Consider the following 22,647-nt stretch of genomic DNA (forward strand, 5'->3'; position numbering starts at 1 on the left):
GAAAGTTGTGCTGTCTGTCCTGGAAATCAGAGCCATTTGAAGCAGCCCTAGTCATCTCCCTCTGGGGAAACAAGCTTCAGCCTTGACAGAACAAAGTGCTGAGACTTGCTCTGGTGTCACTCAACCAAATCTCCAGCAGCCTGCATGCACCCAGCATGGGGAAGGGAAGAGGGCAGCAGGTGGGTGCTTAGGAGCCCTGTGTGAGATGGGAACAGGGGAACCCTTCAGGGACATCATACTGGAGAGCTGCCCATGCAAAGCTTACAGACCTCCTCCTCTCACGCTGGATTTGTAGTATTTTGTCATCAAACTGAGCTCTCTGCTCCTCGGTGAGGGCATCATATTCCTCCTCATCCATCTCCAGAAGGTGTGCTCTCTCCCTCCTGGCAGCTTCTTCCTGCTCCCGTTCTTCCCATGCACACATGAGAAATCATTAGCAGATACATGCAGAACTTGCTGCTGGGGGTGAGCACACAAACCTGCCCAGATCCTCCAGGATATGCTGATAGTGGGGAGCCCCAACCCCTGCTGTGGTTTGATAATGCCCCTAAGTGCTGCTTTGCAAGAACCATGTCCCACCATGGAGGATAGGTACCATGCCATGAGAGCCTGCACTTGTCACTAAGCTTCAAAGACAGACTGTAAGGTAGGTGTTCTGCATACCATGGAGCTTTACTTTAAGCAGCCATGAGGTGAGTGCTGGCTACGCTGAGGCAGAAGGTTGGATATTAGGAAAAACTTCTCTGAAAGAGTATTTGGGCACTGGCACAACTGCCCAGGGAGGTGGGGTAGTCACCATCCCTAGGGGTGTTTTAAGGGCCATGGGGATGTGGCACTGAGGGATGTGGGCAGTGGGCAATGTTGGTGGTAGGTGGGTGGTTGGGACTAGATGATCTTAGAGGTCTTTCCCAACATCACTGATTCTATGGTTCTATGATACTAAGGTGGAAGGATTAAAAAAACCCATTTCTTCCAAGTTCTGCTGGTTACGTCCAGATGGACACAATGGTAAGGCTGAGAGCTTGAGAGGACATTTGAGAGGTACAGAGATGATTCTCACCTTCCTTCTCTTTTGCAGCCATCTCTTTGGCTCTCCAAGAGGCATAGTCCTGGAACAGGTTCACAAAATAGATGTAAGGTCGGTTGTTGACAGCTTTGAGCAGGCAGAGGAGAGCAGACGCCATGCTGCGTGCAAAGAGGGTCTCCAGGCCATCGAACACTACTCCCTTGTAGCAGTCACTCAGCTGGGAATAAGGAATAAAAGGAAGAGAGAGAGTCAGTAACAGCATGCACTAGGCTCTGAGCTTGGCAATAAATGCAGATGCCCAAGGACACAAGCCATCTTGTTGCCCATTAGCTTGAAGCTGGTAATCCATATCATAGATCATAAAGGTTGGAAAGACTACTAAGATCACCTAAGTCCAGCCATCCTCCCATGCCTGTAACTGCTCTAGACCAAGTCCCTCTGTACCACATCCACTCTTTTCTTGAACACCTCCAGGGATGGTGATTCTCCCATCTCCCTGGACAGCTATGCCAGCACCTCTCTACTCTTTCAGAGATGCATCAGCCCAGATGAACTCCTGCACTCTGCCAACTGATGGCACCTGCATCTTCACCAAGATGCTGGCAGCTCAGGACTCCCTCCAGCTGTCCCCTCACACCTCCCAGTGCCTCCCACCCTCCTGACCCCCATAGCAGAGGATGTGCCATACCTGCAGCCTCTCAGAGAGGATGGCTCCCAGCACATCATCAGGCAGCACACAGCTCAACAAGCCCGTCTCTCCTGCTGCGCTGCCCTCAATGTTCAGCCACTGAGGTGCAGGGACACAGGGAAGCATCGAAAGGTGTTGAGAGCTGGAGGAGCCCTGCAGAGTTGGACACCACGAGACAAATTACACACCTTGGAAGAACTCCAGGCAACTCCAAGTGCTTGGAGATAAGGTCTGAGGCAGAACAAAGACACTTGAAAGGTCACATGAATCACCAGTGCAATCAGTGCTCACCTGTGAGCCTGTCGGGTCTGTGTGATGCTGTTTCTGGGAATGAGGTGCATGGTTATCCGATTTCCTCCTGCCCATCCCTGCACTCACCCGGCTGCGGGAGCTGGTGGAGTGGACGCTGGTCTTGTCCCCAGAGTTGGACTGGTTTGTTTCCAGGCTGTGACTGTGCTCAGTGCTGAGGGGGTCTGTGCTTTGACCTGCAGAGGGGGCAGAAGCTCAGCAGAGCCTAGTGATGAGCGTTGGGTTTTCGAGCCATTTAACATACAACACCGTGCCCTTCCTAAAACATGGGCAGCAGCAGTTAGTCATAAAATCATAAGATTAAGGTCAGAAATGACCTTTAAGACCATCTAGTCCAACCATCCACCCACCAGCAATTCTATCACTTAAAAAAGCTGCATGGTACATGCCCTAGAGATCAAGCCAAGGGTTCACTCTTTGGGACCATTGTTTCCACACCCTGTATTCTCCTACAGATGCTCTAATGCTCAGCCTTGTCCCAGCTGTCATCATCAGTCTCCACTAGAGCTACGTTTTCCACGCTGGATATCCCAACCCATCCCATCTTCTCCCAACCCAGCCCAACTCAAGGCTTGGCAATGCAAAGTTTCTCTTTAAAGGTGATGTCTGCATTGCTAGGAGCACCAGCTGTCCAACAAAACACCTTAAAAGTTGCTGGTCTCATGTGGGGAACAGAATAACATCCACGAGCTGTGCGACCTGATGGCATATATAGGAAAATTCTCTGGAGAAAAGAGTCAAGTCTCTCATCTGAAGCTCCTCAGGGAGGCTGCTCTTCCCTTTCTCTCATGTTTGTGAAATCACTCTCCAAGCCAGGCACCTACTGCTTAATGAGCCACTTCACAGGGCTTCTTCCTCATTAAAACGGGCAGCAGTTGTGCCTGATGGCCACGGAGAGCTGGCTGCATTTAGCTTTGAGGAAATAATAAAAACCCTGAGAAATATGCAGGTGTGCCTCACCACTCTCAGGAATAGGAACATGTGCTGAGCAGCCTGCAGGCAGCAGGTAGCAATCCCTGTGCGAGCCCTCAGAAATGAAGAGATTTCAAACAACTGGTGAGGGCTGGTGAGCTGGCTTTGCACGTCTATTCACTGCCAACTAAGAGCCATAGAACTGCAGAATGGCTTAGAGGTTGGAGAGATCACCTAGTTCCAACCACCCAAAGGGGGTAGGGCTGCCAGTCAGTACATCAGGCTGCCCAGAGCCCCATCCATGGCACTGGGCACACATGGAGAAATGAAGTAGACATGGGTGCTTGGGATAGCTCTGGCCATGAGTCTGGACATACCTGCATCCTCAGCCTCCTTCTGGCTCTGCTCTATGGCAGCCCTGAGGCACAGTTCCCGTGCATGGATCCCAGCTGAGCTGCTCCTGTCAGAGATGGCCTCCATCACCAGCGAGTCGATGGACAAGCAGGCCGCGCCGTAATGTCTGGAGAGGGTGACTGCGGCCGATGTCTTTCCTTGAGGGAGAGGAAGGCCTACATGGTGATGCTGGCACAGGAAACCAAGAGGGAGGCAACCTGAATGTGGCTAGAAATGTCGTTCTAGAGAGAAGACCATCTCCAGCTCACTGCCACCCAAGGGCTTTGTCCCATGTGGTTGCCTCAATGCTTGAGCCCTGTACCACCACCATTACTGTCTCAGAGGGCCCTTCATGCAGCACTGTTTGTGGGGGTCAGGCCCCCATGCTCCAATGAGGCAACATGGCTAAGTCCACCCAGTTTGGTGGGTTACAAGCCCAGCTGTACAGACACAAGATGAGCAACTTCCACCAGTTAGGGGAAGGCCTGGTGCACCCTCACAGATCCATGGACACCCGACTTCAGGTGGTGACCCACCAGGACCCTGCTCCTCTGCCCCCTGTGTGGCACACACACCCGTCAGGGGTGCCCCATGGATGATGATGGCGATCCCTCGGCGGTTTTGGGCCGCACGGCCTTCAGGAGAGATATCAATGCCCAGGTGACGAGCGATGGCTCTGAAGACAGGGCTGTCGTCCAGTTCTCCTTCAGCCTCCTTGCTGCCACTGGTGCTCTGCTGATGCTCTGCTGGTCAGAACACGGTACAAAAAAATCAGCCTCCTGCACACCAGTGATACTCAGCTTCTTCCCCATCCCCTCAGATGCTGGAAGAGGAGACCCTGTGTCCCACTCAGCAAATGGAGTGGCAGAAAGGGGAAAGCACAGGCACCCAGTGATGCCTTAAGTCCCTTCTGCCACAGTGGACAGAGAAGAGGCAATAATCATAGCGTTCTGACCTGCTCCATGTCTCTTACCAAGATTCTGCTCCTCTTCTCCCTTTTCAGATTTAGCATCCAACTTATTAGACTGGCTTTCATCAGAAGTGGAGAGGGGAATGACTGATGAGAGGGACTGACTGATCCCAGCAGAGAGCTTTTCTTCTTGATCCAAGAGAGACTGGACATCTTCGCCATTGGCTGAGGAGGAAGGACAAGGGGAGGGCTGATGATGATGAACAAGGCTAGGCATTCTGCTCTTTGCCATTTGCCACTTTATGTGGCCACATGAAAAAAGATGTTGAACTCCCCATAAAGCAAGATACCCAAGGCACTCAGAAACCTGTCTCTGCCTTGAGGGAAGTTTGAGTTTGTGTTTTTGTTGTTTGGAAGGAGAAAATTTAAAATACTGGTGATGATGAACCTGGTTCTACTAACTGAAGGGCTCACTCAATCTTTATGGGTGAGACACGTTCAGAACAGCCTCACCATTGTCCTGGCCTTCTGGATCCCCAGTCCTGGACTTGGTCTGCTCATCCTGCAGCCTCTTCTGGTGGTCCTGGTAGTACTCCAGCACCTCCGGGGGCAGGTTCTCACCTGGGGCACGTGGGGGCAGCAATAGGGTATTGCGGCAATCGTAGTCCTTCAGCATCTGCAGGATCTGCATGCAGAAGGAAGAGAAATCAAGCAACACGTGAAGAAGAGAAGACTTGACCACAAAAGGCCACCAGACCTTGCTTAGGGGACTTCCTACGTTTCCTCAGGGAGCTGAAGTACCATGAAGCCACAGCATGGGGACCAGACCCCCTCACCTGCTCCTCAGCAAGGTACTGCTGGTCAAACTCCAGCGAGTAAAACTCAATGGGGAACTCGCATGGGTTCTTCACCACCACTGTTCCTGCTGACCCATCGCTGTATGGCAGCACAGGTGCCAGCTCGAGCACTGGGGGGTCAAACTCCAGTTGTGGCTCCAGCCCATGCCCTGTGACTTGCAGCTGGAGGGGCTGGCTGCTCTGGCAAATGTTAATCTTCAGCTCGCATCTGTAGGATCTCTGAAAAGAGGGTTATGTTGCTCAGACGCAGCCCTGGCACTGCTGTATCAAGCAGCAGAGTCAGGTAGAGGCAGACAAGATCTCACTGGCTACAAACGTCTCTGCTCTGGTCAAGGCCACAGACAAGATGGTTACATCTCAGCTAGCAATTCAGACATCGCTGGGAGCACTCCAGGCCCATAATCACCCATGCCCATAATGACACATGCTGACAGTCTCCAAGTGAGATGTAACTTAAGTTTAGGGGAGGTTTCCTGGGCCACGTGGCAGGGATCACTGGCATTACAGTGGTGTGAATGTCTGTGCTGCCATGCCCAGGAATGCATCAGATCACTGCTCAGTCTGCTGGACTGGCAGGATCAGCCCAGAGCATCCCTTCCAATGCTCAGCCTGCAGTGCACTCCTTCTCCCTGTGCTCTTGTTAGAGCTCTACCCATCTCACCTCTTCAGTGGGTGTAAATCTGACCCTCATGTTGCATCGCTGCCCTGGGGCGATGTCTCCAGCCAAGGGCAGCACCTCGAAGGCGCAGGGCTTGGCCTTCAGCTCCTGCAGCAGCTTCCGTCGCACGTTTGCTGGCAAATATTTATCCACCTGGGCACAGAAACCAACCCGTGAGACTTATTTGGCCTGCAATGATAGACCTTCCGTTCCTGCAGATCTCAGACAGTGCTGAGGAAAGAGAGGCACAGGTGCAGATGGAAGACAAGAGGAGCACCAGATAGGAAACAGGTCCAGATGAACCAGCCTTGCCCTGTACCCTCTAAAGGCTTCATGACTAGTGGTCTAAGTGCTCAGGCAATTATAGGGGCAAAAAAGAGGCCAAGGAAATCCAACTGATAAGCTACTATATAGCTCCTTGCTTTATAGAATCATTGACTCATAGGATCATTAAGACCTCTATGATCATCCAGTCCATCAACCCATCACCACCATGCCCACTAACCCATAGAATCACCAAGTTTGGAAAAGACCTCCACAAACATCTAGTCCAACCATCAACCCATCCCTCCATGCCCACTAAACATTACCTTCTTAACAGGCTCCTTCAAGGTAACAAACCATTTACAGGGCACCTGGAACCGATTGTAGAGCTGGATGGTTTCCTCCTGACACTGCCCACACTGGACAGTGGAGAACTCCAGGCTATCCCTGGAGATGCAGAGGGATGGCATAGTCACGCAGGCATGAAGGCGGAGGTGAAATGTGGGGCCTCCTGTGACCTAGTGAAGAGCAGAGTGCCCAGTTAGAGCACAAGTGGGTCCAGCTTCTTTGTCCTGCCTGACATGGGTGACAAAAGGTGGTACCTTGATGGGCAGCAGCACATCTGCTTCTCCCAGTGGCACGTTGGCACTCTGCGGGTCAAAGCGCACCTCGAAGGTCTGGGTCTCGCAGTATGGCAGGTCTGTCACACGGTCCAGCTCCACAGTGAAACCTTCAAGGATGACAACAGAGCAGCTGAGATAAGTGACCAACAGACCAAAAAGTCATACAGCTGTGGCTGCTCCATGAAGGAGTCCCTTTCACCTCCAAGAGAAGACCTGCTGTCCTGTGTTAGAAGGAATCCTTCTCCAGGCACCCCAAGGATGGTTGGGGACCTCCCCAAAAGGGATATCCAGCTAAAGTTCCCCTATTCAATGGAGGAACAAGAACTTGGAGGAAGCATCCATCCCTCTCATGGTGACTCAACATGGCAACCCATGGCATGGTGGATGACAAGCCTTATTTCAGAGCCTGTTTTGGAAGCCTATCTTGATGCAAAGGAAGACCTCACAAGCTCTTTCCTCATGAAGGACAAACAGGACTGTTATGACACTATGAACCAAAGCACTCCTCAACCACACATGGTCCCCTCTGTTTGCAATGCAAGCCCACAGAGTGCACAAAACCTCTTGGTAGCCAAGAGCAGGAGATGCTGAGGGGTCTCCCAGGTGACTGGACCAGCTCAGCCCTGCAGCCAAGCATTTGGGCAGCCACCAGTGGGCCAGGACTCTGTCCAGGAGAACTTGGGCCCTACAGCACTGAGTAGGGGGTCCTGAGGAGGAGCAAACTGTACAAAAAAGCCCTGAAACCCCTCCATGTGTCCAGGGCCATACACCATCAGAAATGGTGAGAAGCACCTCCATCCCACTTACCTGTGTCACGCAGGACACGTCCAACTGCACAGAAGGATACGGGCAGCTGCCCAGTGTTGGTGATCTTCACAATGTGTGTGTGGATGTTACCAAGAATGACATGGCCAAAGTTCAGGATGTACTCAGGCAGCTGCACCCTGAGAGTAGGAATAAGGAGAGTTGTTAAACCATTTCTCAGCCAGCAGTGAGACCTTAACAAAAAGCAGGTTAGTTTTAAATGGTGTAAGTGCATGGATACTGCTCCATGAATAGTAGAGTCCATGGATCCAAGCTCCCCTGCTATGAAAAGCCATTGTAGTGCACTGGATCTCCAATGGTCTTGATCCAACCCCAAAAGAGCACTGGTAAAGGCAGTAACCAACACCCATGAGATTCATGGAAGGTCTTTTTCCAGAGGAATCCCACTCAGCAAAACACAAACCACCCTTTTTGGAGAGTGTTTTCTTCTTCCTCAGTCATTTGTTGGAACAAAAGAGGCCAGCTGTGAGTTGCCTCTTTCAGAGCTAATTAGAAGGGACCATGGTGATGGCTGGATGTCATGGTCTGCATTGGAATGGAGCAGCTGCAGAGCTGGGCACCCCCCAAAGCTTGTGGGTGACCCTGCAGAAGAGAGGGCATCCCACTGCTCACAGACAGCGTGGTACGTCCCTCTGGATCAGGTCCTTCCCAAGTCCCTGACCAGGCCCAGCTCTGCACGAGCTCTCAGGAGCAGTGGTGCTGGCTGTTATCCTTGGGGCACCTGGAAGCAGGGAGTCCCCACCAACCTGAGAAGCCTCTGACGAGCTTGCTTGTCAAAGTAATAGTCCTCTGGGGGACAGGAGACCAGGAGCTTCTGCTGCTCCAAAGCACGTTCCTCTACCAGCATCTCTTCCATTTGCATCTGCAGCCGAATGTCCAACTGTGGAGAGCAAAGTCATTGGGCTGGTTGCCACCTATCAGATCAGGTTGCCCAGGGCTCTATTCAACCCAGCCTTGGACACTTCAAGGGATGGGGCACCCACATTCAGCTATTAAGTCCCATAAATGTGGCAGAATTAGTGAGCAAGCACCCCAGCGATGCCCTGCATCTCCATCACAAAGTACCACAGACTCAAAGATGATGCAGAGAGGACGGATGATCACAGGCAGGAGGTCTCAAGTGACAGCAGGGCACACCCAGCCCCACTACAGTAGGGTGGCACATGCCAAACAGGGCAGAACCATGTTCTCACCATTGTATCCTGGTCATCCACGGGTGTCTCAGTGGCCGGGTCCTCCCCAGGAACAACAGCTTCATCTGTCTGGCTCTCTTTCTCCACCTTCTCTCTTGCCTCCTGGAGGATCTTTTCGTACTTTTCATTTCCTGGAGGAAGAAAATATCCAAACATAGAAGTGGGAGTGCAGCACCAGTCTCAAGTTAGCTGGGAAGTCCCTCTTTTCCTCTCCCACCAAAACTCTGCAGGCAGTCTATGGCAATGGGTGCTACTTTTCCTCTGAATCTGGATGCTCACTTTCACCATACAGAGGAACACTTCATTTCCTGCAGCGTGATGCAAATCTGCCCTTGCTAAGTGCCCTGCTGGTCATGTAGACCATCAGGCAGACACACTGGGAAACCTCTCCAGGGGCAAAGCCCACATGGGTTCCCTTACTGGGGACTCAAAAAGCTGCTGGAGGGCTGGGTGTTTGGGGGTGACAGCCGCCCTATGGGTGTATAGCACAGGAGAAAACCAGGGGACCTTCCTGGGGACAGAGAGACAGAGCTCACCTCTGATATTCCTGGGCAGATCCATGCAGATCCTGGGAAAGCTCCCTTCCCCTTTCAGAGTGATGGTTTCTGGTTCCAGGTGCCTCACTTGGATCTGGAAAGTCCTGCAGAAGGCTCCAGGCACGCCTGGTAAGTAGGAGACTTTCATCACCTGCTCCTGGCCAGGTCCAACATAACCCTGCAGAGAGTGCGAGAAGGAACAGGTAGGGCACCAAAGACAGATAGTGAGTGACATACAGGAGCAGAGAGGGGAAAGCAGAAGTGCCAGGGCTGATGCTGTTGTAAGTCTCAGCTGCGACTTCGAAAGCTCACAGCAAGAGGGCATCAGCGTGTCATCCTTGTAGGATGCCCGGCACTCCTTTCCTCCTTGCCCCACTCACTGCCCCACAAAGCTCTGCAGGAGCAAGGGACCTGCACCAGGGCTGCCCATCTCTAGCGAAGGAGCTTCATGCCCTATCTAGGAAGCAAGAGCAGCCCTTCTCTGCCCCACAGGGCCAGGGGTCGTTGCCCATGCTGCCCTGTACTCACCGTGCTGGGCAGCACCAGGAGCACGCTGGGCAGAGAGCTGTCGCTGGGGCTCAGCACCCGGTACTGGAATCCCACCTTGCCACTGTTCTGTAGGGTGAGCTCTGCTTCAGCAAATTCATTAAACAGCTGTGGAGGGACAGAAGATGGGCACTGAGTCTTCTAAGGTGGGATAATGTGAATGTGGGGAAGCCACAGCTGCAGGGCATAGGAACATGTATCTGGGGTGGCTTGCAAGTATCTCCTTGGGTCTCTGCTTGTAGGAGCTGGATGTCCTAAGGACGTGTTCCTTGGCAGACCATCCCCTTTCTGCCCAGTGCTAGAAACCTTGAGGAGGAACTCCCAGCTCAGGAGACTGGAACGGCCATAAGAACAACAGTTGTGATGCAAGATGTGCTACACAGATGTTGGAAGAGGGGTGGGGAAAGCTGTCCACCCAACACAACTGCTGGAAAGAGTCCTTAGACCTTGTTGTAAGATGAGGACCAGCCCCAAGAGACGCTGTGGTACCTGCAGCCCGCAGTTGATCTCTGTGACATCGAAGAGGTAGTTGATGACTGAGGCCTCCCCACTGAGCATCACCTGGTAGGTCGGACCTCCCTCCACCTCACACAGAGCTGTGATGTGGACCACCATGTTGGCATGGCCAAAGAAGGTGAAGGTGACCTGCTGGCTCTCTCCTGGCTGCAGCTCACCATAGAGTGGCAGGATGTCAAAAACCTGGAGGAAGGGAAGGTTGGGGTAGGAAGCATCAAGGTTAATGAAGAAGAGCCACCCAGCCCCAGGGTGAGGCTGGAGCTCTGGCTTGGAGTGAAGGAACATGACTGCAGGTGCACTCAGACACACAAAATCATCCTAACCTCTTCTGCAGCCATCCTGCTTTTCAGCAGAGGGACCACAGGGAAATCTCCTCCCATACTCACTAATTAATGCTTTCATTAATACATTACATTAGCATAATTTGGGAGGTCTCTTGGCAGCTATGCATTCTCTCCGCAGCAGATCATGCCTTTAGAATCTTTAACTGCCTTTGGAGAACCATGAGACTGGGAGATGAGAGTCCTGCAGCTGGGGGAGGGCTCCAGCTCAGCCCACATGGCTCATTGTCCTTTTCACTCCTAGGCACTAACACACTGCCGCAGAAACTTCCTACAGTCTACTTGATTAATGCCAAGAGGATGAACAATACCCACTCGATTAATGCCAACAGGGTGAATAATGCCCACAGGTGTGGTCCTTGTTCAGCCCTACAACACATCCTGCATGGCCTCTCCCAGGGCTGGTTGCTCCATCAGCACTGCACCATGCTGTGCTCGGAGGGATGTAAGACCTGCTTGCCACACTGCAATGTGGAAGCCAGACCAAGGAGACAGCTCTTACCTCCTCCACACCCAAAGCAAGGGGCTCGTTCTCCACAAACTGCATTGGTTCCTTGGTCTCCACCAGGCTCGGAGCCTCTGCAGCACTCTGCAGGTCCTTGACAGCAGGTGGTAGCAGCTGGAAAAAGAGCACCAGGAGCTGCAGCAGAAGCAGCTGCTCAGGGAGAGACCACTCTCAGGAGTTGGACTCGATGGTTCTTGTGGGTTTCTTCCAATTTGGGATATTCTATTACTCCATGATTCTGTGTACTGCCACATCCACATTCCCATCCAACCTATGTGGGCTCTTCTCTGTTGGTTTGGAGAATCATAAAATATCCTGAGTTGGAAGAGATCCACAAAGATCACAGAGCCAGGAGTTGGACTCAATGATACTTCTGGGTCTCTTCCAACCTGGGATATTCTGTGAACCAACAGTGACATCCTCCTATGATTATCTCAATGGATAAGGAAGAACCTCATCAAGCTGGAAACAGCTGAGACAGAATCCAGGCACCAATCAAACATGGGCCATCCCTGCTGTCAGCTCAGTGTGGGTCTGAGCCCATCCACAACTGATGCCCCAAACCTGGACAGGTGAGATTCTCTGTGACTAAAAAAGGGACCCAGCTGCAAGAAAAGAATATCAAAAACTGAAAAACAAGGACCTTGGGAAGTCATTGACAGACCTTCAGGTGCTGCTTAGGTTTCATCTCATCTGCTCCCCAGTGCCAGAGAACACAGAGATCTCCACTGGGGTGATCTTTTTGAATGGCCCCCTCCTGGCCAAGGCAGCTGAGATGCTGCTTCAGTGGTACTGAACCTCAAAAATGCCCTCAAAAGAAGAGAACACGTCCTTGGGGTTCTGATCCCTGTTTATAGAGGAAGGCTTTGTAATTGGTCTTGAAGTTGAGGAATATGTGCTTCTTAATTAGAAGAAGTGTTTTGTGCTGCAGTCTTGACTTCAGTAGAAGCTGCAAGAGTATTTAGGGGACATCCTTAGATCCAATTAGAGGCTCCATCTCCCCCAGCAGATAAAACACAGAGGAGGGCTGAGTATTCTCACATCCCCTTTTCTTCTCAGGAAGAGATGGCAAAACTTGGCCATTTTCAGTACTCTGCAAAAAGGCTTTTTGCCCTCATAGAGTTTATCCTTTGTCAACAAGCAGTTACAAATCTTTCAGCTATCGACCACTGCTGCTCACTTCGGCAATGTAGGACTCTGAGCACAGCTCCCCGTTCTCCTTCCTAACCTACAAAAGGAGCTCCAAGGGGATTACTTCCCTCCAGCCCCCCCAAGAACCTCTCCAAACCCACCATCCTCAAAGTCCTTCTGCACAACACATACACCACCACGCATTCCAAAAGATGTTAGTCATGCTCTTCTAAGCTTACAACCTCCCTTCTCCCCAGAAAGGCTATACAGATATTGCCTAAATACAGCAAGACAAGCAGAAGATCAAACTGCAGTACAGATCTGAGGCAGTTTTGGATCCTGCTTAGGCACATCCACTTGGATTTCCCTGGTTTACTTGTGAATACGTGACAGCAAAGCTGGAAATCAAAAAGACTGCATGCTTCTAACTCAGCATTTAGCCACGCTGTTCTGTGCAGCCACAGGGTATCATTACTTCTGGCTAAGAAAATACATGTGGACTCGCAATGTTAACACAGCTGATATTAGGATGCAAGCAGGCACAGCACTTCTCCTTGAACTTCATGCTCATTTTGGCGTTTCCTGACCCCACCACCACCAGGATCAGCCTCCAAAGCACATCAACTGTCAGCAAAGCCATTCCTAAAGCTGGATGACTGCAGATTGTCTGCCACCCCTTGTTATGGGAAAGCACCCATCTGCTCCGTGGCTGTCAATGCAGCATCCAAGCAGGAGGTCTACAGGAGATTCTACCTGAGTCTCCGGGGACCCATATGCATCTGCTGGCTCTGAGGCAGGTTCTACTGCTGCTCCCACCACTTGGGCTGCCTCCTTCATGTCCATATCATGGCCGCTGCTGTCTGCTGATGCCAAGGACTCCATCGAGGCTCCCTCTTCTTTCTTTGGTTGGGGGTTGATGAAATACTTAGGTACCGGAGGACTGAATCTAGAACAGAGAATACATCTGAACAGGGACCTGCAGTGGGAATCCTGCATGGGATGGATGAGTTGTGTGGCCCCTCAGTAGGATGAGGCTGATGGAAGCCACTGCGGATAGGCTCAGCTCTGTGCCTGGAACGAGGACAGAGCCAAACAGCCATGCTAAGTACTTTAGGGGAAGGAGGCATTGGCTGTTTTTAACCAAGGGCCAAACATAGGCCTTTGAAGCAGCCTTGGGTGCTTCACTCCTAGCTGGGAATTTGGTACCTTCCCTTAACAATACACTCTGCAGTGGGTACTCATGGCTCACCAAGCTCTCCAGCCAACATCCACCTTAGCGAGGGAGAATAACCACAGCTTGGAACTGCTTGAGATAAATACTATGAGGTTAATAACTCCTGAGGAGAGGTAAAGCCCTGAGATGGAAAATCCATAACCATTTATTAAATTACCCCTGGTTCTACAGAATGGTTTGAGGCAACTTCGCGGCACCGCAGCGCCTCGACAACAGCAATATTTCTCATGCTGAAGTAGAAGCTCTCTGGGACTCCAGAAGGTGATGTGATCATTGAGTACAGCTGCAAAGCAGCCAGGGACCACTTCAAGGGGGAAAGTCTGGAAATGGGAGCAGTAAGAGCAAGACAAAAGGGAAGGGATCCCAACAAGCCAATGGGTCAACGAGAGCTGCTGGGCTTCTGCTTGCAGGGACATGAAATCTCCCCAAGGTGAGGTCTTAGGAAAGCAGAAGGAAGAGGGAGGTGATCTGGGGTCCATCTCACCCAGCCCTGTTGCACTCCAACAGTGCAGTTCAAACCTCCCCAGAGTGAAGAGTGGGGATGGGAGCAGGGTTGGATGGCCATTGGGAGGGAGGAAGGAGGCCCTGCCTCTGAGATGCCAGAAATACGCCTGCCTGTGAGCCTGCTGGGGACACAGCTTCACACCGCTTTCCACACCCTCCTCCCAAAATAGAGGAGCTAGAAATCACACTGCTGCTGCCAACCTGATGTGATGATGTGGGCTGAGCAAGAGCCATCAGCACCAGGACAGTCACCCAAACTTCATCTTGCCACTGCAGCTGGCTGGATGCAAGCAGTCTCTGCTTTGAGAATGAGCATTCCTCCTCCTCACAGAGCAATGGAGCAGCAAGAGAGGAGACCCCGGCCCCAGAGACTGCAGGATGATGCTCCCACATTCACCTCCTGCAGGTGAAATCACTTGAAACCTCGACTGACCCATCACTTTCCATCAGAAAAATCACCTCTACCTCTCATCCCTGTGGAGCTACCAAAGCCCCAGATCTGCTGCGCCGGGGGGCTTGTAAGCTGAGACACAGCAGGCCCATGACAACACTAGGGAGGAAGGGGTACAAGCTCCTGTCCCTCATGTGAGCCTCCCCAGGACCTGGCAAACATGTGCATTTCAGACATAACTTTTTGCTTCCTCTCTCCTCTGGCAGCTGACAGAGCACCGCTGTCAGATTTTTGCCTTGCACTGTTTTTCACTGTCTCTGTTTTCCATTTCTTCCTTGTTATAAAACTACCACCAAACAAAGGCCCCATCAAGCACAAGGGATTGTTTTTGTCAGTAACGAGTCAGGAACCTGGCTGGCAGGGTCCCTGCAGTGCAGCCTGCTGGGGGGACACGGCAGGAGGGAGGGCAGGGAAACAAGAAGTTATTAATGCCACAGAAGACCCACTTGGGAGGAGAAAGGCTCCTTGTTTGTTCAAAGTAAATTGGCAGACAAAATCCTGGGTAGAAAAGAGGGAGACGCTTCCTAACTCAACAAACCCAAAGGATTTGCTGGCAATGCATTGCTCTGGGTTCATAGACATGATGTTCCCACTGCAGAGGCATCAGATCAAGGCAGACAGCAGGTCTGATAGGTGCCACAGCTGTGCGGATGGTTTGTGCTGGAGCACGGACTACATGGAGCTGCTTGGTAAGGTTTGTGTCCCTGGGTCTCAAACAGGGGCAGGGACAAAGGGGTCATGCAGGAATAGAAGAGCTTAGAAGGAGCCATGCGTTGTTGCTTGCTCCCATAAAGAAGAAAACTTTGGACAACAGCTGAGCATAGTGTTGAGCCTTTGGCAGTAGCAGGAAGCATGCATTTGTCACAGATGTCTCTGGTTATTCTGCAGATGTCTTGTACAACCTGTGGATGCAATGCTTTCCTTTTCGACCAAGGAGCTATGTACTTCCCTTGGAAAGGGGCACAAGTCAGTCCCTGTGGAAGAAACCTTAAAGATAAGAAACCTTAAAGATAAGAAATGCTCTGCCTGAATTTGGCTATGCCCCTTGCAGGGTGGAAATGGATCCCAACGCAGCAGAAAACATAGCAGTGCAGTGCTTAACGCAACTTGGAGTTATCAAAGGTGCAAGAGAAGGGGAGAAACTGACCTCAGCCTGTCCCTGCTCTGTACTATAGGGGAAGAGGAATCATGAGAGATTTGTGGCTCAGCAGTGTTGGAAAAGAGGCACAGTTGGCATGACCTGGGCACACCCAACCACAATAATGCTTTCAACAGCTAGAAGAAAAATAATAATAATCCAGGCATAGTCTTGTGCACACAGAGAAACAACATGTTTATCTCCTGGTGAAGATAAATATGTGTTTCTGATTGATGCTGGGAGCCTCTGATGATGGGCTCCAGCAAGGTATGATGTATGGATGGTTAAATTCCATCAGTCTCACCTTCATGGGACCTGATGTTTGATTCTCCCCATGCCAGGCTGAGTTAGTTTGATCTGATAATTTAGAATACCAACGGTGCTTAATATGGACTAGAAATAATATCTGACATGCTGCCCTTCTGCTGGGCTCTTAATGAGCAATTTGAGGTGTTAATAGCTTGGAGACTGTCTTCATTTCCAGCTCTGCCACGGAGAGTCACATGGTGTCTGCTGAGGGACCCAGGGAGAGTATATTAATGCTTAATTAAGATGCAGAGCAGAAATGGGAGCTGTCGTAACATCCTCCTCACTAACAAGACAGCAAAGGATCTAATGCCCAAGACCAACGAAGCATGGGCTGCCATGCTGCCCAGTGCTGGAACTCCTTGGTGCTGCTCGGCCAATGGAGCTGGGTGACTCAGCATCCTCTGCAAGAGCCACTGCCCGCAGGCTCAGGTCCAGCAAAGCCAATTTAGGTGGGGACAGGGTGATTAAAAACCAGAAAAAAAAAACAACTCAGCTCTCACATTTCCAAAAACTCAAAGGGGTTCTAAATAATAAGAGTAAAGATAAACAGGCAACCGGCCAACAAGTGGCCCCAGAGGAAATTAATTCCACACAGGCTTTGGTGTAATGTGCTTGTTTCTCTGTTATTATAAAATATAAGCATTGTTCTATCATCAAAATTAGATTCTCCCTTTAGCTTGTAATTAAACCTTAATCTAATTTGCCAGGAGATGACAGCGGCCTCCAAGCAACGATTACAGTCCTGCTCCCCTCCTGCCTGCCTACCTCATTCTGCATTACTGGAAACCTTTAGGGTCCACTCCTAAAGGTGCCATGCATCAAGGTCTGCTGTTACTTGGTCAGACCCAGCTGAGAACAGGCTGCTCAGAGCCCAAATCCTCCTCCCCTGAGCCCTCCACACAGCCACAGCTAATTTCCAGTCCCCAGCAGGTCTCCTGCTGTGAACCAGATCCAGTTCTCCAAACAAAGCTGCTTATTGATGATCTGTATTATTTAGAAGAGCGGCACTTCAATGCACAGTGGTTAACTTTCCTAGGGCATTATGGAAAAACCATTTGCTGCTGTAATTAAAACCATCCAGACTAGACTTTTGTACTACGCAGAGAGGCCACAGCAGGAAGAACGGCTGGAAATGTGCTTATAGATGTGCTCCAGCCTGACTGCAAAACAGCTCTTGGGCTGGGAATCAAAGTCCCCCTGCTCCCTGGGGACACCAGTTTAGTGGGCAATATAGGTGGTAGGTCATAGAATCATGAAATGGCCTGGGATGAAAAAGACCATAATGATCAACTGGTTCCTACCCCCCTGCTATGTGCAGGGTCGCCAACCACCATACCAGGCTGCCCAGAGCCACATCCAGCCTGGAAGAACAGTTGAACTTGATGATGGTCTTTTTCCAACCTTAATGACTTTACGAGGTAAGAAAGTGAGGTTCTGGGATATGGATTAAGGTTGAAGTGTTGTAGGTTCCTACAGTCCCCAGTTGCAGCTGTAGGACAGGTCGTGCCCCTCCCAGCCTCAGACTGGTGCAGGTCACCTCCTCCCTGAGCACTCACCCTGACCGCAGCCAGTAGGTGACATTTCCAGACAGGAGAGCTGAAAGCAATTTATCAGATGGCAAGCAGACAGACTTGGGCTCTGCAAATTACAGACAGGACACGAGGAAGGAGAAAAGGGCAAGGCACGTACCTCATCTGGCTCACATGACTGCCTGCCAGGAACGACCAGCGGTACCGCACGAGCAGCGGGCTGCAGTTGGTCACCTCAACGTAACGCACGTCCTCGGTGTCATTCAAGATGCAGCCAAAGTCCACGGTCATGGTCTCCATGTGAAGGTTTGGGAAGTAGACTTCCCCCCGAATGGCAACGTGCTCCTCAAGAGGGTGCTCAAGAAATCGTATATTCAGAGTCCGCTCTGCTACCCGGATGTTTAAACCCTCTTCATAGTCAGGGTTAAATCTGATGGTGAGGTGATGTTCCTCCCCAGTGTTCAGCTTTAGTGGCTGCAAGGAGATGAGATATTAAGGCCAGGCTCGATGGGGCCTTGGCCAACCTGACCTAGCGCTTAATCCTGTTGGCAACCATGCCCATGGCAGGCGTTGGAACCAAGTGGTCTTTGTGGTCCCTTCCAACCCAAGCCATTCCATAATTCTGTGTAAATCAGTGTGATGAAGTACTGGTCTGCTGAGCCCTAGACCTGAGCAAGCTACATGCCAAAACCACATGGGCACTATGGTAAGTCCTAGCTCCTGAAGTGCTCCTTCATCCTTATACTCAGAACACATGCAATAGCACTGCAGCCTCAGGCTTGCAGCAGAGAGGGAAAATCCAAATTTACTCATAAGAAAGGCAGCACATTTCTTACAACAGCTCAATTCAAACGTGGTTTCGCTCAGGCCAGGCTGCTGCTGACCCAAAGACCAAACATCTCCAACTCCTTAAGCTGCACCACGAAGCCTGGGCTGCTCACCTTGGTGTCCACGGAGAGAGGCTGCTGTGCTGCGTTGCAGAGTGAGAAGGGCTGCTCCACGCGCAGCACCACACTGAGCGGCAGGGAGGAGATGTTCTTCAAGCACAGAGGTTCGTGCTGAGCAGTTAGGACATCACTGGGTTGCTACAGAGACAACAAATGGAGGAGGAGTGGCCATGGGCCCCCTTCCCTTTCTGCCGCATTGCACATTTTTCAACCTCTGAATTGCAGGTCTCTCTATTGACCGCTCTAATTGCTTTTCACTCTTTTAGAAAGATTTTCTCAAAGTTTATCAAACATCGTTCTTTTTCAGAAGCCACAGCATCCTGCAGGGGACTGGAGACATCAGTCTCTTACAGAGGAAAGCAATGGGACCCAAGAGGAGGCGGCTGCTTCTACAAAGCCAATCCACATCATACAACTCCAGCTTTGGGCTGAGAGGTGCAAGGCTCATTTCTACTTGTGTAAGTCAGTGTTTGGGAAATGAGCTCTACACGCATTGCTCTTTGCCATCTGCCATGCCATTGTGCTCGGTAAATGGAAAGCACACATTGAACAGAGTGTGGGCACCAGGGAAGAGTGAAAAGCTTCTCATTAAATCTGAGCTGCCCGCAGGATCGTGAGCTACACCGAGAGCCAGGGAGCTGGAAGAGAGACCTGGAAACACCAACAGTAAATAATTAACTGTTTTCTCTTTTTCAGACACCCTGTGGGAGAGGGAAGGATGATGCAGGAGGCAGGAGTTGAGAGACCAAAGGGCACCTGCTTTGCGTTGCTGTTATCGTCAGTGCAACTGAGGGATGTCTGCGGCTTCTCTGAAGGAAAATAAGAGAAATGCAAAGAGAGCCAACATCTCTACCAACTGCAGAGAGAGTGGCAGGGGGACAAGAGACCATGACAGCTTTTCCTTGTCAATCTGAGCTGCTGACAGCACTCTCAGTTTTCTCAGCCTCCCTACAGGACCTGTGTTCAGACTTTGGTGTGCCACAGGGGATTCTTCAGAACCCTCCTTTAAACTGAGTACAGAAACAACAATGCCTCTCAACAAGCAGCCCCAATACGACACTGCTGGGGAGCTGTAATCCCAGCATTACGTGGGTGAGGAAGCAAGGGATGGTTCTTGTTCAAATCAATAACCAAAGCTCCATGGTCTCGGAGAAGACTTAACTTTGTTAACACAGGCACACACCCTGAATGCTTTAGGTCAGCAGCTCTACCACTGAGCACAAGGACACAACCCAGACACTTACCTTCTCCACCCGGAAAGTGATTTCCCTAGAGGAGAGCTGCAGGACAGGGGCAATGAACTCGCATGTGACATCCACCTGCATGATCTGAGTCTTCACTATCTTGCTGCCTATGATGGCATGGCACAGCAGCCGCTCTGTCACCACCTGCAATGCCACAGTCCCCCATGAGCCCCATTGCTGAGCATAACCCTTACAGAAAGCAGTAGGACATCACTACAAAAAATAACCGCACTAAGGGAAAAGAGGGCCCAAAGCCAATAGGCCTTCCCTTGGAAGCTTAGAGGAAAGGATACGAAGGAGAAACCCATGTAACAAGGCATTTCAGGTGGCAGCCCTCTGCCCAAGCTAAGTGCTCTTACACTTCAACTTCTGGTTCCTCCTGTGGTATCACTTCTCCACATCCCCCTCTCACTCCCAGTGTAGCCCCACAAGTTAGCTCCACACAAGCAAGGTGAGAACCTTCCCAGGGGCTTGACCTTGGACATAGGACCCCCAGCCAAGCTCACAGATCCCCATTCATCTTTCAAAGAATCACAGAATGGTCTGGGTTGAGAACGACCATAACAATCATCTAGTTTCAACACCCTCTTTCTCCAGTGCCCTGGTCTTTGTATTTCCTCCCTGGTTCCTTTTCTCTCTCTCAAACAGTCCCCTAGAGCTCAGAACTGCAAAGTGATATGCCTGGAGAGTCCCACCACATGAGTTATTACATCTTCCTCCACTACTACACTCAAACACCTTTCAAAACTGGTGTCACTGTGGGCACGGTGCACATTCACCACTGCTCACTGGCTGCTTCTTCCCTAAACAACTCCCTTCCAACCCAAGCCATTCTGCAGCCCTCTGAACTGGGCTTCCCCTGGTAAAAGAGGCCCATGCAGTGATCCCATTAACACCCCAAACTGTAGCTCATGGGTGCACAGCCCTGCTGGCAGACCAACTGCCTAAGGGACAGCAGGGCTGGTGTGGAAATATTGACACAAGCCCCAGCTGTCAATGGTAACGATCCCTGGGAGCAGATCCCCACATGGAGAATGTCCTCCTGTGATCACAGGGCTGACACACACCGTGTTCATTTTTCTCCTCTGCATCTTGGTGCCAGACAAGCCCTCTGCCTGTGTTAGTGCATGGAGGAAAAATGCTGCTGCTCCCAGACACTGCCCCCTCTGCAGGTGTTATGGATGCTTCTCCCCGATGTATCACCTTGCCTTTTTTGTGTTTCATTATTATTTACTTACTTACTAATCTCTCCGAGCTTACTTCTTTTTTCTGCCCTTTGCTTCTGCCTCAGCATGGGATGCCTTATCACCTTATCACCTGCCATTTGCCCCCTAAAGTAGCCCATATTTTGATATCAGCAAGATTGCTTTATGGTAGCTATAGAAACAAGAAAAGCCTTAGCAACTGATGGTGGCCAGCAAGGAAAGCAACTGATGCTGCCATGGTAACTTGTGGCATTTAAACACTTCTTGAAGACAAATGATCATTTTCTCCACTAAGAGCCAAGGGGCGCTGAGATCATGGGATGTAACCTGATGGGAAGGGTTCAGTCCCAAACTCAACCTCACCCTTGGGGTGCTGGAGAAGCCTTCCAGTGTCATCTCCATCGTCCTGCCCGGTATCAGCTCCATCCTCAGTGGCCAAAGTCTGAACACGGGGCCCTTGGGGGAGCTGTCCTTGGTGCCACCCACAGATGGAAGGCGATCGTGCTGGCGGAATGGGGCAAAGCCTTCTGTGGTCCAGTAGAGCTGGTGGGTGCGCCTTCCCTTGTTTGTTATCTTGAAGTGATAAGAGCAGGAACTCATGCTGGAAGAGAAACAGAGACAGAAAGTGCCCGGGAAGCTGGGATTTCCCAGTAGTCACCCAGCTTCAGTACTCTACTGGCTGTCCCATGTTTATCAGTCTGTGTGACCAAAGCTCATCCAGTTCAACTGCTGACCCATCACCACCACGTCCACTAATTTTGGGGCACCACACTCACTGTATTTTTCCAAGGTGCTTCCCCCAGAAACCCTCACCGCCCCCAGCAGATCACCATCCTGTGCCCTGGTGCTGAACTTTGGGATGATAAATGGGACGTGGTACATGGGGTCAATGAAAGTTCTCCTGGTACAAGCACAGTAGCAAGAGCCAGTCTGTTTGCAGAGGGGACCAGCAGGGGGTAACTAACTAGAGCGAGACATAAACCTAAAAGCATTCAATGGAAATTGATTCTTTCACGTAAAGAAATAATAACTTTGGGCAAGGCTGGAGTAACTCTTTTACCCTTTATTTTACCCATTATAAATCTCAGTTTGCCCAGGGAATGAACGATTCCAGAAGAGTTTAAAACCAGCACAAAGCACGTGTCCACTGTAAGGAGCTAAATACTAACACAGAAGGCAACAAGTCTTTGAAACAGACTGCGGAAGTGTTTGCTGTGTAAGAACTCAGCACGAGATGCTGTGTCTCATAGAGAACTCAGAGCAGCAGGACCACAGCCCTGAGAAGCTCAGCTGGTGCATGGGCTCTTTGTAAGGACCTGCCTTCCTCTCCTGCTTGTAAGACATGGAACCCCCCAAGCTTCGAGATGAGCCCTCTCAATTAACAATTTATCCTGCCCAATATCAGCAGGCTTTTCCTCTCACTTTCAGGGTTGTTTATAGAACATGGCCCCCATGCCCATGGGACATACCTGTCCCCAGCCACCATCCCACACCCTGGGATTCCACAGCTGTGATGGAAAAGATGGCAGGAAAAATAGCAACAAATACAAAAATACAGGCAGGAGAAACAAGGGAAAACTACACCTAATAACGAGAAGCTCAGTAGGGAAAGACAAGTGAGCTGATCAAGGGCAAAGAAATTCTACTGCTCCTCCAGTACCGCCAGGCAGAGGAGAAATAAAACAGCATCATTAATTTCATCAAGGAGTTGCTAACAAGCTACCACCAGGTTTTACTCTGTCGTGAACCAATACTCCATACTGAGTGAAAAAGCAAGCAACGTTATTGCAAAGGGAAATATGTTTATATTGGTAATGTAGCGTTTTTCAGCCAGAGGCTTCCGGGACCTGCT

The 22,647-nt window shown here is 50.8% G+C and overlaps 1 protein-coding gene and 1 long non-coding RNA gene across 9 annotated transcripts in view; one reads left to right on the top strand and one right to left on the bottom strand.

The window, feature by feature from the left end:
• Positions 1–1,337, top strand: LOC107319193 (uncharacterized). The gene is made up of 2 exons (XR_001557659.3): positions 1–179; positions 1,079–1,337. It is a non-coding gene; the product is annotated as an uncharacterized LOC107319193 (long non-coding RNA).
• The window catches only part of HYDIN (HYDIN axonemal central pair apparatus protein), a 108,217-nt gene that overhangs the window by 23,028 nt on the left and 62,542 nt on the right, over positions 1–22,647 (bottom strand). For 5 of the 8 annotated variants that reach the window (XM_032447003.2, XM_015873865.3, XM_015873864.3 and 2 more), the window contains exons 20-43: positions 21,159–21,396; positions 19,591–19,734; positions 18,341–18,484; positions 17,560–17,873; positions 12,988–13,180; positions 11,101–11,217; positions 10,231–10,440; positions 9,724–9,849; positions 9,196–9,373; positions 8,660–8,790; positions 8,213–8,346; positions 7,449–7,585; positions 6,621–6,748; positions 6,345–6,536; positions 5,758–5,907; positions 5,076–5,315; positions 4,753–4,924; positions 4,303–4,464; positions 3,905–4,075; positions 3,314–3,487; positions 2,007–2,200; positions 1,716–1,868; positions 1,061–1,244; positions 270–408 (exon numbers count right to left, since the gene is read on the bottom strand). In XM_032447003.2, the coding sequence (XP_032302894.2) occupies positions 270–408; positions 1,061–1,244; positions 1,716–1,868; positions 2,007–2,200; positions 3,314–3,487; positions 3,905–4,075; positions 4,303–4,464; positions 4,753–4,924; positions 5,076–5,315; positions 5,758–5,907; positions 6,345–6,536; positions 6,621–6,748; positions 7,449–7,585; positions 8,213–8,346; positions 8,660–8,790; positions 9,196–9,373; positions 9,724–9,849; positions 10,231–10,440; positions 11,101–11,217; positions 12,988–13,180; positions 17,560–17,873; positions 18,341–18,484; positions 19,591–19,734; positions 21,159–21,396 (4,125 nt within the window). Of the gene's footprint in view, positions 1–269; positions 409–1,060; positions 1,245–1,715; positions 1,869–2,006; positions 2,201–3,313; positions 3,519–3,904; positions 4,076–4,302; positions 4,465–4,752; positions 4,925–5,075; positions 5,316–5,757; positions 5,908–6,344; positions 6,537–6,620; positions 6,749–7,448; positions 7,586–8,212; positions 8,347–8,659; positions 8,791–9,195; positions 9,374–9,723; positions 9,850–10,230; positions 10,441–11,100; positions 11,218–12,987; positions 13,181–17,559; positions 17,874–18,340; positions 18,485–19,590; positions 19,735–21,158; positions 21,397–22,647 lie in introns of those variants that run through there. The other 3 variants (XM_085550882.1, XM_085550883.1, XM_085550885.1) reach the window with 2 other exon arrangements.

Source organism: Coturnix japonica, chromosome 6 (assembly GCF_054131305.1).
Source record: "Coturnix japonica strain WE chromosome 6, WE-NBRP24, whole genome shotgun sequence".
Taxonomy (NCBI): domain Eukaryota; kingdom Metazoa; phylum Chordata; class Aves; order Galliformes; family Phasianidae; genus Coturnix; species Coturnix japonica.